Genomic DNA, 17,805 nt, shown 5'->3' on the forward strand with positions numbered 1-17,805 from the left:
GGAATGGAGAAATTCGCATGTAAATAAAGAAAATATCTAAAATAAAAAAATAAAAATAAAAAAAAGAAAAAAAAAGAAAACTAAAACTTTAAAAGATGAATTCTTACAGGATCTGCTTCACTGCCTGAATACTAGTCACACTGAGTAAGAGGGAGACAGAAACATAAAAATTAAGACCAAAGTTTAAACAGATTTACATGTTTAAAATTTAAACAGTTAAAACTTCAATAGGATACCCAAAGGCAACACTTATTCAGTCTTTAACATGAATCACAGTGTTTGCTGACCTACAAAATAAGTTTGAATTCTAGTAAAAGTACATTTCTTTGTGCACAGTGATACCTTAAAATAGGAAAGAGAGTCAAACATTTCTTCAATTTGTTCTGAAGACTGAACAGATGATGATATTGGATGAGACGAATTCAAGGAATCTTTCCTCATGGTTTTAAATCGAGCATCTAAGAAGTCTTCATACTAGCAAAAAATAAAGCAGTATGAAGTCATGACAAATATAAAGGCACTCACAGCATTTATTCGAATTAAACAAGTTGTTACAGAATGAAAAACACTTGAGCTGACTAAACTGCAGCATATAAACAAATGAAGGTAAGCTGTATGCATTTCCTTATGCTTAAAACTGCATTTAGAACTGAGGGATGTGAGAAGCAGCATTTCTGAAGAATGAGCATAACTGTAAAATTGAGAATCTGTAAATTCCAAATCTGAATATTGAAGATAAATATTCAACATAGGTTAAAGTAGATTTTTAAAACAGAAATTGAAACTTAGGGCAGAAACGTGGTCCTTACCTCCATTTTTTTATTAAAACAATATACAATTCTTAGTTAAGGTTACTTAAAATAAAATACAATTCTTATTCTGAAAACATTGAGAGCTCAACCAAGAGAGTGTCCCTAGAATGTATATTAGAATTTAAAGTGTTCTGAGCACCCCCAAGTGGTGAAACTCTATATTTCACTGCTTAATTAAGGAGCACACATTATTTAAACTACTTCTTTAGTATCTCAACTAAAAAATTACTTGCAGTTGTAATCAAGCCCTACATACTGAAATGTCAAACTGGAAACTCTCACGAGTACTTCTTGTAAGTACCTAAAAAATGTAATGTAGGAGTCTAAGAGCAAGTCACAGAATTTTAGGGTTATTATGAGGGAGACTGTTCTATAGCTTGAGGGGCTCATGTTTTGTGCTTCCCTTCAGCCACCCAATAGTACTTGAATTATTTCAGCAATACCTATCAAATTATGACCTATTATATCTGAAAATCCTTGAGTACAGGAAATATCTCTAAACTCTAATGACACACTCACAGCACAGTGCCTCTCTATAACAGAATGGTATTCAAGTCTTTTAAACAAATGTGGTTTGTACACAGCAATAGTAATTTATTTGTTTTTAAAAAGATTTATTTATTTTATGTATATGAGTACACTGTTGCTGTCTTCAGAGACATTAGAAGAGGATGTCAGATCCCATTATAGATGGTTGTGAGCCATGTGCTTAGAATTGATCTCAGGATCTCTGGAAGAGCAGCTAGTGCTCTTAACTGCTTAGCCATATCTCCAACCCTTGTTTCTTTAGTTAAGCAACTTATATATTATTTAAGAACTGTTGAAAGAATGTACTCAGTGACAATATAAAAAGCAGTATTGAAGAGTCAGTCTTCATTTCATTTCTTTTTATACAAGTATTTTTTAAGTTATTTTCCAACTTTATCTAAACTCCTCCAAACAAAAGGACCATATCTTATTAAATAAAATGAAATAGCTAAAATAGTCATCCTAAAGTAAAAACTAATCATTTTAATGTTTAATGAAATACACCAATATGCAAGAGTGGGTTTCATTGTCAAGTCTCCAGAATTATTGATTTTATTATAGCTTTTAAACACTTTTTTCCATTCTCTCAAATGTGTAGAAAATATATGGTAAATACTAACTTATAATGTGACCATCCCCTCCTCATAGGACAAAGAAACACAGTACTTACACTGTTGAGCTCTTTGAATATTTTTTCCACAGAGAAATACTCCATGAAAGTGGCAAAGCCTTCATTTAACCACAGGTCATTCCACCACTGCATTGTAACCAGATTACCAAACCACTGTAAGAGAGACGAACTAGTAACCAGCAGGACAAGGATATTTGCAGGAATTTCTTAACTGAAAGCACTATCAGGCTAATTGAAGATAATCAAATTAAAATATTTTAAAGCAAAACATACCCATAGTAATTAAAGTCTTATAAAAATTATACAAACTATCCCAAAAAATAAAGGATTTTGAAAGCTGTATAAACTGATTATAGAAGTAAAATAAGAACTTCAACATTTTACCTTAAGTGAATGAGGAAAAAAGCATGAAAAATGATATTTATTTAAGTACAAGTTTTAACATATGCTATATACATCATGTTATATAGGTAATAAATTTTTTTAAATTTTTTTAAATATTTAATTTATTTTATGTGTATGAGTATACTGTAGCTGTACAGATGGCCATGAGCTATCATGTGTGTGGCTGCTATTGAACTCAGGACCTCTGCCAGCCCCGCTCGCTCTGGCCCTGCCCGCTCTGGAGTAATTTACTGTAGCTGTCTTCAGACGCACCGGAGGAGGTCATCCGATCTCATTACAGGTGGTTGTGAGCCACCATGTGGTTGTTGGGATCCGAACTCAGGAACTTTGGAAGAGCAGTCAGTACTTTTACCTACTAAGCCATCTCACCAGCCCTGGTAATAAAAATTTTAAGCTACTTGGATAATGAAATTATCTGATGTAATATCAAGTTAATAATTTTATTTTTTCATTTTATATATATATAAAATCATCTATGACAAGTAAAGATTTTCCTATTGTCAGAGGGTCTGGATTTCATGCTTTTCTTCCATTACCTGAGTTCAAAACACATGTTCTGACCAAAATTTAAGTAACATTCCTATAGAAACCTGGCATGTGTGTGTGTATGCACATGCATGGGCACACACACACACACACACATACACACACACCCCATACACAAAGGAAGTCAGAGAAATATTTTAATGGTTTCTTATATATGGTAGTAAAAACAAGGAAAAAGGTAAGAGACCTTCCTAAATAACATATGTTGGAAATACTTTTGGCTCAGCCGTTAGCACTTGCCCTGCAATCCTGAGGACCCAATTTTGGACCTCAGCACCCACGTAACAAGCCACCCATGTAATTCTCCACAAACTGTCTGCAATCCTAGTTTTACAGACATATAAATAGGCAAATCACTGGGGTCTGTGGGCTCCCAATCTCGCTAAGATATGAGTTCTAGGTTGAGAAAGAGACCCTCCCTCAGGACAGGAGGAGAGTGCTAGAAGAGGACACCTGATGCACTCCTCTGTCTGAATGAGCACCCACATGTTCATGCACTCACATAGTCAGACACACACACACACACACATGTATGCATACTCACATAGAAAGAACACAGACAGAAACACACACATACACACACACATCTGCAATAAAAAGTGGTCTTAAAAAGAGGGGCTTATTTTACAACAGTAGCAAAAAATAAGATTATTAAAAATTACATTTGAGAGTTGCAATCATTTATTTTTCAAAGATAGTATCTTAAAAATCTGTTTAACAGGAAGATAAGCTATAGGCCCTAAACAGAAGATAAAGTAAAAAACATATTCTACAAAGTTAGAAGAAATCTCAAAAAATATCACTTTTCTTTCAGCTCATTTATAGCAGTAAGTATATATGTATATATCTTGATATATCAGTTTGCCAAGAATTTCTTTGTCACAGAGTCAAAGTTAACTGGTCACAGCACTTTCCAGTCTTCACATACTGCTTGTTCACAGATTCCGGAACCACTGAAAAGCATCTCATATCAAGAGCTCAACAGAGATACTGTATTGGAAAAGGGGGAGTTCACACACACTTTTTTTTCATTTTTCCATCTTATACAAAGAATTCCTTCACTCTACACTGGGAAAGCTCCTTCTTCCACATTAATAGAAACTAAGTTAGAACAGGAAAAAGAAAAAGAAAATTGGTCCTGACAACTGTGATCCAAGAACTATTAGTAGAAAGGTGGATATGATAACCCACACATATGAAATGGTACTCAACAGTTGAGTTGAGATAGGAGAAATTTGGCTACACAATAAGAAGGTTCTGCTTAGTAAGGGAGACAGTGTAAATGAGGGAAAATTCTATCCTACAAGGTTTCACTGAGAAGCCAGTAGTTGTTAGACATGACACCGATATGTACTATTAAGAAAAAAACTGATTTTCCAAGGTTGGAGAATTTAGCTCAGTGATATAGCACTGTCTAGCAAACACAAAGTCCTGGGCTTGGTCCCAGCACTGGGACAATAAAAAAGATAATCTGAATATACAGTTACTCTTCGAGGCTTAATGGTATCACAACTCTGTGAGTTTGAACAAATCATTTCGTAAAGTCAAAATTTGTCTACCTGTAAAATGGGATTATCCACCACCTTAGGATGTTTATGAGATGAGACAATGGACGTGAAATGATTTAAAGGTGAAATCCTTCCCTTTGTCATTTTATATAATAGCAATACTAAGACCACAGACTAGTAATATGCTTACTAACATACAGGTATTTACTAAAAAGCTCTAGGAAGTGAGATATAATGGTCCTAGCTGGTGATACCTGATGTGCCAGTTCGTGAGCAATGATCTTAGTGACCAGTTTTCTATCTGCTACTGAACAAGTGGCGTTGTCATACAGAAGAGTCTCTTCTCGGAATGTGAGCAGGCCCCAGTTTTCCATTGCTCCTGCTTCAAAGTCAGGAATGGCCACCAGATCTGGACATGGCAAGACAGAAGAGATCAACTTCTCATCTAAAGAACTCCCTAAGTCAAGACTCTGCACAGTAAAAGGTCTTTCATGATCCTTAACATGCTGAATCTTCCTTTGCCTAGGTCTAAATGCTCTGCACCTGGATATCAACTGAAAAGACCTAATCCACGATTCCACTGTCCCCTAACAAGGACAAAACCAGCCCATCTCCTTCACAATAAATCAGATTAGAGTGAGCAAGACAAAGCCCAGTCAGAGCCCCATTATGTTCTTCAGAACCAGTGTCACAACAATAAAATTTAAATCTTCTCCCTGTCATGGGCTCGCAGTATGTACTTTTATCATCTAAATCAGAAATTTCTTGGAAGTTAGAATTTATCAAACTTCAGATGGAGCCTTAAGTAAATTTCTACAACCCCATAAACTTAAGTTATCTAAGTAATTTTAAGACTAAGTTCAGATGTATAGATTGTAAATAATAGTTTACAAATAAAATTTTTACAGCATTAAAAAATTCTTGGTTTTCTTTTAAAAATATTTGGCAAAGGCCTTTTCTAAAAAAATTGTTTATGAAGCAAATCTCTGTTATAAATTGCAATAAAAATCAAAGGAACTACTTAATTCTTACCCAATTTCTTAAGTGGGTACTGAATTTCAAAATAATTTTCATAAAACTCAAGGAGCTTTACAGTTGTGTCCAAGGCATGGTGAACTTGACCAACTTTTTCTGGTACAGCATACACAGAAACCTAAAGAGAAACATAATCATAGTGTAAAGGCAGGTCAGATGAAAATGACATGCCACTAAGCTGAGCCCTGTCCGGACCAGCAAATCCTAACAATTCTTCCAGTCACACAGACAAGTTATTTATATCCATACTCACACAAAAGAATTACTTAGTGCTTAAAATTTTTTAAAGCTTTCCACAATATCTCAATTAAAGTACTATGGCACACCTGAGAGCAAATTATAAGCACTGACCCTAATGCAAGGATACATTCTTACAGTCCTGTAACCGACCAGGGCTCTTACTTATGAATTGTGAAGATGAGTTATATGCAGCACAAAACTAAGGTATTAATCCTTTTGGTATCTGTTATTGTGCCTATTATCCACTAAGCACTAAATATATACTCATAAATAAATATTAACTTCATTTGTTGGCTTGCTTTGATGGATCATGTAATATAAATATCAACCACATCATGAGACACCCTCACTATGATTCAGGTCTCACCTTGCCCATTCATTTCAGACTACACACTGAGAAGGAAATCACAAAATTACAGGTGTTACTTAAATACCTGTGCTTTCTCTATTTGGAAGGTAAGTGCATAGTTTAAGTGATATGATATGATTATAAAAGAAACTGAAATTTGACCAAGGGATACAATTATTCTCAATTCGGGCATACAATTAGGAGGAAGGGTATAGAAGTTTTTCTTCCTCTCTATTTTTTCTTTTCCTTAAAAGAACATGTGCTTTTAACTTCTTAATACATATTTATCATCTGCTCATTATATTTGCATCAACCTTATTCTAATAAATAATAAAACAGTGGAAAATAAACAGAGAGAACAATGTGTCTCAGCAGAAATGTCTTTTGCTATTTTATGGTCTCTGAGATTTAAACTACGGCTCCACACATATGAGGCCAGCACTCCACCAGGGAGCTATTTCCCCAGGCCTCTTTTTACTTTTTATTTGGATACAGGGTCTTAAGTTCTTCAGGCTCAGTCTTGAACTCATGCTCAGGCATGTCTTGAACCTGTGGTCCTCCCGCCTCGGCATCCTGAGTAGGTGGGATTACAGGACTTCACTACCATGCATACCAGGGGCGGAATGCCTTAAACAATATTTTGGGTTGGGTAAGAGAGCACTAATTACTACTGTATAGGGATTTGGGGTGCAGCTCTGTGGTACAGGAGGTGGTTAGCAGGTTTAAGGCTGTGGGTTGAAACTTAATTTAAAAAAAAATAAAGAAAAAAACGAAAAGAAAAACAAACAAAAAAATATCCTAGTAACAGTCAAATGAAAGCCCACTGGCAACTAGGCCTTGACAGTTACAGCTTAAACGCCCTCCTGCCGTCTAGGCCTTGACAGTTACAGCTTAAACGCCCTCCTGCCATCTATTGCAAGAACGCTTTAAGAGATTTTATAGCTGCAGTTATGAAGGTCCCTGGTTACTCATGGCAAATACGACTGAAGAATAGAGGATTTGGTAGGTTTAACCTGTTTGTGCCTTAAAGTAATAAAGACAAATACGAGCCAAAAAAAGCAGGTTCAAACTTTATCACCTGCAATGAAAAGCAGCAGTAGAGCCTGTAGGATCTAAAGGACACACTGGCCTTCCAAAACAGGTTAACTGGACACACTACACAATGCATAAGTGCCTAACATAAAGAAAGTGTTGAATTTCTTCCTAATGACTGATTAGACGCACTAGTAGGAAATGAAATCAAATGTGCAAAGTGTACCAGGATGCTTGAAAGACACTTGGGATATGTCCTGGCTAGTTTTATGTCAATTTGACACAATTTAGGGTTAACAGAGAGGAGGGAACCACCATTGAGAAAATGCTTATCATAAGATTCAGCTGTAAGGCATTTTCTTAATTAGTGATTGATGGGGGAGGACCCAGCCCATGGTAAGCGGTGCTATTCCTGGGCTGGTGGTCATAGGTTTTATAAGAAAGCAGGTTGACTAAAGTCATAGAAGTAAACCAGTAAGCAGCACCCCTCCAAGACTTCTGCATCAGCTCTTGTTTCCAGGATCTTGCCCTGTTGGAGTTCCTGTCCTGGCTTCCTTTAGGTTTCTGACCATCATATTCTACAGTACAGTTCTAGAAATGTCAGTATAATATGTTGTCTTACTATAATTCACACAAAATAGGAGACCTGAAAACTACTGACTTTCAGGTATCAAATGAAGAGTAGTAAATATGAGTTAAGTGACAGTGGTATTTCTGGTATAAAATGTTAGAATCTGATCTAAAAGCTTGTATTCGTAAGGCAACCACCAAGAACCACCAGCACCCCTATACACAGGCTGTCAGACAATTAGAGCACCAACATACCAGAGTTCCATTTACATCCTGACTCAGGTTCCTCATCTCCCCTACAATGAAAGCAACCAGGTATGTGCTCATTTTCACACTTTCAGAAAACTCATCTTGAATAAGTCCTTCTTCTGCAGGGACCGATGACTTCTATAGCCAAAAAGAAAAAAAAAAAAAAAAAAAAAAAAAAAAAAAAAAAAAAAAAAAAAAAAAAAAAAAAAAAAAAAAGGAAAATGACAGTTCTGTAATTAAAGGAATCAATGACAAATATATTGAAAAACTAAAAATTTACGTAAGTAATAATTATATATTTTAATCTTTCAACACAAATTTCTAGAGAATAGTTTCAGTTTCTTCTCTCGATCAAGAGGACACAGAGTATAATGAGAACCTTTAAAATGTGTTACCTGTAGCAATTGTTCTGTCTGTTTAATTGTAGCAAAACTCAAATCCTTCCCTACTCCCTACCTCCATAACCTGAGGATCACTGACTTCAAGAAGGAACTGTAGATAAAGCATCCTCTGACATGATCTAGTGCTTCATGGGGGACCCCCAGGAAAACTTAGTGGAATCAAAAGCATTAAGTCACTAGAGAACTCTGTAACAGACTGAAGGTGAAGAAATGCCAAGAACTCATAAAATTTCCCAACCATGAATCAGGTTTTGCTTTGGGTTACTGTAGAAGTAGGTGCCCACCTCTTTAAGAGATGGATTAAGGTGATGAGTCAGCTATGACAATGAAAGCTCATGCTGTCTGATGTCTATGGGGGTAGACTGTATTGCCTGCTGCCTGTAGCTACTCCTTATCCCTAGCCATACAGGTTCTAGGAAGTTACCACACAGGCTGCACAAAGCCGTTTAGGCAGACACGAAAAGAACCCAAGTTCTGTTCAGCATAAACTCCTCTGCTTGGTGTTACCCCTACTACCGCCTATGCAACTAACAAGAAAGAGGCTCCTGTTCTTGTCCATTTCTACACGACAACAATCCAAAGTTTCATTAGCCAAAACACTAAGAGTGATCATAATTCCATAGTCTCAACAATGCATACAAAAGCAAATTCACTATGTCTCAAGTAATTTACTAGGCTTATTCTAGTTCATAGTGTTAGCATTTGTGCTACCTGTGGAGCAGGAAGACAATTCACACCTGTTACCCATGCATTCTAAGTCCTGCAGGGTCTTTTTCTTCCTCAAGTATTCCCCAGACTGACAAAGTAGTTTTCTTTCCATTTTTATTTAACTATTTCAGAAAGAATATATGCACATATGTTTCTAAATATTCCTACCAACAGTAAAAAGGGATCCAACTGTTCTCAGAGATAAGAGATCTATCCGAATATTTCACCTTCATGTCCCAGTACCTTAGGCATATTTGATAACGCAGTATGGTGCTCATTCCTTGTGATCCTGATGATAAATGTGGCTTTAAATGCTGGTTCATCAAAACAAGGAAAAGCAGATCTTGCTGCCAGAGGTTCAAACTGAGTTGCTGCAAAGTACCTAAAAATAAATGCAAATTCAGTTCAAGGGTTAAGAGTGCCTACTAGACAGAGCATCCTACCAAGTACTAGGGCTATGAAGAAAAATACATTACAATCCAGCCTTTAAAAGACCCATTGTTAACTAGGGGGGCGGGGCAGAGGTCCAGAGGGGGGCAGAATCTTCTTGCAGGCTTCAGATTCTATCCCTAACAGTGGAAGCACATTAGTGGGATCAAAAGGTGTGAAACAAATTCTTCTGGAGGTGAAGATCCCGTAGAGAAACTAGTACACAGTCTGAATGGGTCCTCGAGTGTCAAGTCCACTTGATAGAGCACAGAATTGAAGAGTACACTTGAGAAAGATGGCAGGATAAGGAAAGAAGGCAGTTCGTGTCTGTAAACTGGAGCAGCTGCTGAGTGTGGAGGGATTCACAAACGCAGAAGTCCACAGGCAGGATTCTCATTAGTTGCCAGTAAACGTCTCGGTTCACAACACTGAATCTCAAATCTACAAGATATACCTTCATGAAATTAGAAAAACTGGTTGTTCTTTCATAGTATTCTGCTTTCCTTTTTCCTCTCCTCAGAGGTGAACAGAAGTGACTTTCCCTTCTGTACCACAACAGCAGCAGTTAAGACTAGAAGACTTACAAAGGTCCTGTATGTGAAGAGCACAGAAAGAAGCAAGGGCTAAGGGTAGATTTTTTAGTCAGGAGAAAGGGATCTCCATGTGGAAGACTACACAAGCAAAGTAACAGGGCAAGAGCCCGCTCTCATACAAGCTTCTATACCATCCACAGGCACTTTGGTCACAGCACCATCTGCTTCTCGGTCCTAGACTCCAATTTTAGAAGATAAGCAGAAAAGAGAGCTTTGAATTTGGAGTCTACATTTATTAACCCCATGACTCTGTCAGGTCTGTGACCTTTATCTCGGTTTTATATGTTATATATTATGGCTGAAACAGGTTTCCTGCACCAAGCCCAGAGTTTTGTCAGAATCCAGGAAAACTTTACAATAAAACCAAACAAACCATTGGTATATTACCTAGGTGGCCCTACGTGATACTTACTATACTACTGCTAGGCAACCACAACCCTCTCCACAACTAAAATCATTATGTCTTTCCTGATAAACATAGGTCCAAAAGCATAGTGAACTTGATCTGATAACCATACTATTTCTAATGTTCATTCCTTTTTTCATCCACTGCCAACATTTACACCTAGTAAACAGAATAGGATAAATTCTAAATATATCCCTATTACTCACATCAGAGAGGCCTATTTATGGACAAAAATTATATCATAATGTTCTCTTTGTTTGAGACTGAATCTTAAATAGTCCAAATTGGCTTCATACTATGTACACACACACACACACACACACACACACACACACACACACACACACCTTGACCTCCTTGATCCTCCAAGTGCATTCTATCATGCCTAACTATAAATCCTAATATTCTAAGTCAAAACAAACAAACAAGAAAACTTTAAGTTATTGTTCAAGCAATATAACAACTATCTCACACAAGTCTATGAGAAGGCTACATTTTGAAGACAAATACAATGTCTCCTTTATTCTGAAACTTGTTACCTATTCTTTCCTTGTGACTATGTTGGCTTTCAGAGACACTTGCTAAGCATCTATGTCCTGAAGTCAGGACAGGAATTAGCTGGGAGGTGAGTAAGAGAATCCTAAGCACTGGCAAAAAACAATGTGCAAAACAAAAGAAGTATGAGCCAGGGACATAGTTCAATGCAGTGGAGAGGTTTGAGTTCCCTCTCTGCTCCTTGCCAGGCCTGCAGACTATTGTTACTTTATGCACTTCTGTCCTTGGCTATTATGAATATATTAGCATTTCTTAGTGAGTTTGACCGGATAGAAGATTAAAGAAACATAAGATGCTCTGAGCAGTTTCTAGTACTTCAGTTCTCAATAAATACTGGCTACTGTTATGCTTGGTTGTAGGAATAGTGAGTTCAACATGATAGAAGAATAAGGGCTATGAGAGAAAACAAAGGCCAGATAATGAAGATCATCAAAATGTTAGGAATAAGAACTGTGAAATGTTTGTACCATTTCACAGTTTGTACCAAAAGGTGACCATGAGCACCTCTACTAGTGGAAACAAGTGCAAAGATAAAAATAGGCATAGATCATGTTGGCAGCAGTGTGGAAAGTAGGTAAAGTTTCCTGACCACAAGCAGTGTCTCTTCAAAGCACATGACATTTACAGACATTGTGATTTTCCAGGCAACAAGAGCATTGGTGGTACAATGGTAAGAGTAGCTGCCTTTCACGGAAGAAGAAATGCATCCCCCTAATTACTCTATCAGTATAGTTATTTATTCTAATTATAGTGGGGCCAATATAAAAGTTTCCAGCAAAATAGAGCAAGATTGAAAAAAACATAAAACATTGCTTAGGATTAATAGTTTTCAGACATGCTGAAGGTAAGAATGATCTAAACTGGTATCTACTCTCAAGATAGACAATCAAGTAGGTACTTCACTTAAAGAGGCAAGTAAATAAACTTATGTTCTATTCATTCTAAACTTTCAGTTTAAGATACTATTTTAATTTCTCTATTTCTTAGTTTCAAGGATCCACATTTTTTTTTTTTACATAACTCAATCCAGTTCATGCCAAGAATTTACACAACTATACAAGAAATCACTGAATTCTACTACACAGTATTTTTTCCTATTGGGTAGCACTAGGTCCAAAGATTTCAGGGAAATAATCAAGTTAGACGAGATAACTCTGGGTCTTTTCTTAGAGTTCTGCTTGCAATATTAGGTCACTGTTTTTTTTTTTTTTATTTGTTTGTCTATTTATTTGTCTTTTCATGACAGGGTTTCTCTGTGTAGCCTCTGGTGATCCTGGAACTCTAAGTCATTGTTTCATAATATGAGTGGTGTGTGTGTGTGTATGTGTGTGTGTGTGTGCCTGTCGGTCTGTCTGTCTGTCTGTCTGTATGTTTATCTATCATTTATCTATATATGTGGATGATTCTACACACAACATGTGTAATGCAAATAGGGTGTTAAATAATGTATTTCCTATGGATAACAGAGATTACAACACAAAAACTAAAGCTAAAAACCCCAAGACTGCTATTTCAATCACAGATTTGTGTTCAATTTTGGACAATTATTGAACTAAAACATACAGACTGCATGCTATTTGTTTAAAAAGTATATGTAAAGAAAAACAGTCATTTATCTGGCATTTGTAGTAAACAGAGGTTAGTAAAATATAACCATATGTTTCAAATTCAAAGAATGAGTGTAAAACTTGATGTAAAAAAAGAAAATTGTAACAGCTTTTAATGATTCTTAATTCCCAGGGCTGCAACTTTATACTCAACAATTCACTTAGTTTTTTGATGACTGAGAAAGAAAAAGAATAATTTTTTCTATTGCTTATCAAAACCAAAACTTCTCCCCTCCTCTTTGGCTTTTCAAGCCCAGGTTTCTCTGTGTAACAGTTCTGGCTCTCCCAGAACGAACCTTGGAGACCAGGTTGGACTTAAACTCATAGAGATCTGCCTGCCTCTGCCTCATGAGTGCTGGGATTAGAGACGTGTGCTTCCATGCCTGGCTGAAAACGCCCATTCTATAGCTAATTAAATACGTCTCTTAGTGGAGAGAAAAGACCTAATATATTGTTTTTATGTTCAGTTAGTGAAATTACTCTTAAAATATATTTTCTTTCAATGAATTGAAAAATTTTTAAAAATTTCTAAAACACTGAACATAACAATGTTAATATATATTAGCCAAATGGTCATGTTAATAATTCTTTTTTTTTTCTTTTTTTATTTTTCATGTTAATAATTCTTAAACTGGTCTATAGAATATTATGAAACTACTGTGTAAGAATGCTCTACTAACATAAAGCACATATAAATGGTCTTTGTCCACAGAGGAGAGCTAACATTACTATAGTAATGTGTACTTTCATGAAACCCATTTATGATACAACTATGAAGATTAAACAACAAAATATGATCCAAACAGGCTGTGGAATACTCTTATATTGTGTTTCTCTCTCTCTCTCTTTTTGGGGTGGTAGTGGGAGATGGATTCTTTCCTACACTTTTAGAGATTCCACACTCAAATTGATATTTTCAAAACTGAACCAATAAAGATTAGGACATTAAGAATGATATGTGTGCATATTTCATTCTCTCTTTCTCCAACTCACTAAGTACCTCCTTAAATCCTGCCTGCAAGCAGATTAGCCCATTCCCCTCACTCCTTACAGCTTCATGGAAGGATGACAATTAATATTCACCTCACAAAACATAAAAAGCTCAAAAGAAGTATATTCTTCCATATTACCATTCTACTTCATATATAACTTCCTAAATTTAAAACCTCTGAATTTAAAATATCTAGGGTATGGACAAAGGGACCTATTTGCATTGCAGAAGTTACATGCAGAAGAGCACAGAACAAGAACCATTTCAGAGTTTTACATACTTTTTCTCATTACTTTTATCTGTGTAGGTAATGCCATAGAACCCATAATAAGAGTTAGATATATTTGCTGAATACTCTATCTTCAAGGTATAATTGTGTCCTGTTAGGAGAGTTTCAGGGGCAACAACGGCGATTTGTTCATGATATGGATATTCCAGGATTTCAACTTGTTTTTCTTGACTTGAAACTGCTGACATAAATGTCACTCTTGAAATATTATGTCCTGTGCTATGGAGAATGATATCCTGTGTATCTTGAAGGGCCTGAAGTGAAATTGTCACAGAACCCCTGAATGTCATTGAGGTTAGGTTTGGATGTAAGCTAAGTTCATAACGTTGAGGAATAATGGCAGTGGGAAGCCTAATTTGAGCCCATGGAAACACTTTCCCATTTGTAGCAATTGGCTGAATGAGTTCTGCTGGCTGGTTTGTTTTGTGGCAGCCTTCTTTGGTAAAGGTACATCTAGGCAGTAGATAAATCACCATGATTACTGAGACAGCAACCACAATGACAAAAACACAGATCACTAAGGTCCTGGCAGAGGGTACTGAACAAGTCCCATCTGGACTCTGCCTGTAGCCTGTTGCACTGTTCCGAAGGCCTGAGCTTCTGTTCATGAAGGACATGCCCAGCAGCTTTGCAGATGACTCATAATCCTCTTCATCCTCATCCATCTCATGCTCACCAAGACCGCGCACCAGTAGCCTAGAGCCTCGGGGCTCATATTCAACTTCATCAGGTTCCAGAGGATGTAAACAAGGTTCTTTGGCTAAGTCTACCACATCTGGTTCTTCTTCAAACATGCTGTTTTCAATCATATTCCTTGGAAGCTGAAGTCGATCTACAAAATTAAGACATAAAGATAAGACAGAAGGAAAGAAGAGCTCATAATACAATGTTTTTTGAAAACACCAAATTTAGTGTATTTTTAATCACTTGAGGGTTTTTTTTAAAAAAAAAAAAAACTAAGATTTATTTCCATTTTAATTCTATTTGAATTAAATAAAGGCTTTATGGTATTCATTATAAACCCAAGTATTATATTTAAAAAAAGCACACTACAATCATGAACCAAAGCCAACAACAACAAAATAAAAAACTATTAAGAGGGTATAAAGCTAGTTGTTTTTCTAGTTCTAATTCTATTTCTCACTGTTGGTGGTCACTGAGTGCATAAAAGTATATCCAATGGTGAAAAAGAATGGTGATTGTACCTCTATTGAAGCTTATTGAGATGTATATAGGCTTGAGGTCTAGATCATTTTAGTATGTAAAATATATTTTATTTGAGTTTGTTTTCTTTTAATAATGAAAGTATGTTAATTTTTTTAAACAGCTGTGATTTCATAGGACTTTCCTTAATACAGTCCTACCCAACATCCTGGGTCCCTGGCTTGACTTTAGAAGATATTACTTTGGCCATCTCTAACTGTGTCTGCCCTTAAACAGCTAGGAGATAAGTGGGCCGAAAGGAAAGGATGACACTCAATGTCTTACTTCTGGGTCTGCACACCTTTAGTTCTTGGCCAAATACTGCAAAACCAGGTTGTGGGGCTCTTTCCTGTGTCCCATTCTCCCTCAGGCAAATCACAAACTGGCCTGCCTGCTTCTAGGCTTAAAAGGTAGCTCCTCAAGAGAATGGGCTATTTGTTGGGTAGGATGTTGGGTAGGACTGTATTAAGGAAACTACTATAAAATCACACGGTTTAAAAAAAATTAATATACATCCAAGAGAAGGAAGTTTCTGGCCCATAGTAAACTAAAAGCAGAAAGTAACTTATGAAATTTTGGTAAGCAAGAAACAGTAACAGACAAAAAAACTTAGGAAACAGGTCAACTACAGTTCAAACACCTGCTTTTTCACCCTCCTGTAGCATTCACAAGTACAACAGTTCCCATCTTTAAAAACAGAACAAGCACCACGAGTGCCAGCATATCTTAAGGCAGGGAAGTAGTGGGGGCTTTCTAAGCTATACACCCCTACACACACTTGTCAAGAATCACTACATATTTATCAATAACTCAGAATTAGGACATTCAATATTTTATATTAAAAATCACACTTTTAAGTGTTTAAGAAATTGAAATCATCTTTAACTTGTTCTCACAACACACTTTACAGTTATTTCTAATCTTCACAAAAGTTCTATAAAGTGGCAAAATTAAATTTAAGGCATGAAAAAACAAATAGGACTTGATGAATTTAATTTTAAAGCTATACAGGTATTTTGTTTCAACCCAGACCTAAAACAATTTTTCAAATTTTAATCTTCTCCTCAATGTAATGCATCTTCTGATTCATTTTAATTTAATGGAAGGTAAGAGCTTTTAACAATTTGGTATCTGGTAATGAAATTAAAAACATTATTTCATTATCCATAGAACAAAACTGACATTACTTAATATACAGAAAAACATAGTATCCAATAAAGAATAAACAGTGGTGCCTCAAACTCACAAAATAAATGTACTACTCATATTAAAGTAACGTTTACAATTGCTACTCAAAGTGCAGAATGAAGACCACGATATCCCATTACATCGCATCTTCTTACAAAAGCAGTCTCCTTCCCTTCTAGGCATGAATTTCAGGAGATTACCCAGTGACCTGCATGCATGTCAGAAGCATCGATGGGATCCTACAAGCACCAACCACACTATTCCAAGATGTGCTCAGACCATAGCAGACTGTTTTACTCTGAGAACAAGTCAGGTTAAATATCTCCCCAACATGCCTTTTTTACTTAGTTCCTCAGCCTACATGTCATGATTTCCTCTTCCTTCATTCAATCGGGTACACATCTTGTTATTGTGTAACTAAACTCACTACAACATTAATCAAGAAAACTCATTTCCTTTTAAGAGTTAACTGTCATTTGTACTTTTGTGCACTTCTGATTTTGGGAGAAAAGAAACTGAAGTAAGATGGCCAACCATTTTCTACTTCTCCATTATGAAATTGGTTAAAAAAAATATGCTATTGAGAAGCACCTAAAGAAATTAGGACATTCAATACTCAACTTCCTTAGTCATCAGGGAAATGCCAATCAAAATTGTTGGGAACCATGAGAGCCCTGAGATAAATATCCTGCCCCAGCTAATTGAGAACCCAGAGATTAACATCCTGCCTGACAATCACAAGGATGTGAACCCTGAGATTAACATCCTGCCTGACTCACAAGGATCCGGCTTGGCCCTGGGAAAAGAACATTCACGGAAATCCACCCCCTCTCCACCTGTCATCCACCCGCTCCCCACCTGTCACACTGGAGCTCAACCCCAGAAGATCTTGTAAACTTCCATCTCCCTCCTTCCTCTCCCCCTCCCCTCCAAGATTTTTGCCTTAAATATGGTTGGCTGCACTAAGTAAACGGCTCTTGACAAGCAATGCTTCCTTGAGTCCTGTCGTCTCTCTTGCCCATTCTTTATTCACAGGTTGTGACCCTCCTCGTTCCCCCGAATAATGTGACCTGCAGGCCAGGTCAGGTGGCGCCCAAAGTGAGGCTCGAGGCACGGGTCACCTCCCGGACCAATTAAGATCGCGATCGAATCCAGGTTCGTGACTGACACTGCTCACCCGGCTGCTCAAGTCATTAGGTAAGCCATCTGTCTTAGACATCTCAAGAATGGGCCATTCCATGTCTAAAGAAGTCTGCTTTATAAAGGACTTAAAACAAGCTCTCAGAGAGAGGGGCATAAGGGTAAAGAAAAAGGACTTGGTAAGATTTTTTATCTTTATTGATGAGACATGTCCTTGGTTTATGATTGACGGGCCAGTTATCCACACCAAGAAATGGCAGAAGGTCAGTCGTGAACTTAATGAAAAAATAAAACTTGAAGGAGACAAAGCAGTCACTGCAACGATCTTTACATTTTGGGGTCTCATCTGAGACATTCTTGAGGGCGCTGATTCCGATTCAGGGAAATGTC

General features: G+C 36.7%; 1 protein-coding gene across 1 annotated transcript in view; it reads right to left on the reverse strand.

Annotated features, from left to right (window-relative positions):
* Window positions 1-17,805, reverse strand: part of Lnpep (leucyl and cystinyl aminopeptidase) — a 97,712-nt gene that overhangs the window by 39,453 nt on the left and 40,454 nt on the right. The window contains exons 2-8 of the mRNA XM_031354419.1: window positions 13,876-14,716; window positions 9,258-9,396; window positions 7,912-8,043; window positions 5,463-5,583; window positions 4,685-4,839; window positions 2,011-2,124; window positions 343-474 (exon numbers count right to left, since the gene is read on the reverse strand). Of these exons, the coding sequence (XP_031210279.1) occupies window positions 343-474; window positions 2,011-2,124; window positions 4,685-4,839; window positions 5,463-5,583; window positions 7,912-8,043; window positions 9,258-9,396; window positions 13,876-14,716 (1,634 nt within the window). The remainder of the gene's footprint in view (window positions 1-342; window positions 475-2,010; window positions 2,125-4,684; window positions 4,840-5,462; window positions 5,584-7,911; window positions 8,044-9,257; window positions 9,397-13,875; window positions 14,717-17,805) is intronic.

Source organism: Mastomys coucha, unplaced genomic scaffold, assembly GCF_008632895.1.
Source record: "Mastomys coucha isolate ucsf_1 unplaced genomic scaffold, UCSF_Mcou_1 pScaffold5, whole genome shotgun sequence".
Taxonomy (NCBI): Eukaryota; Metazoa; Chordata; class Mammalia; order Rodentia; family Muridae; genus Mastomys; species Mastomys coucha.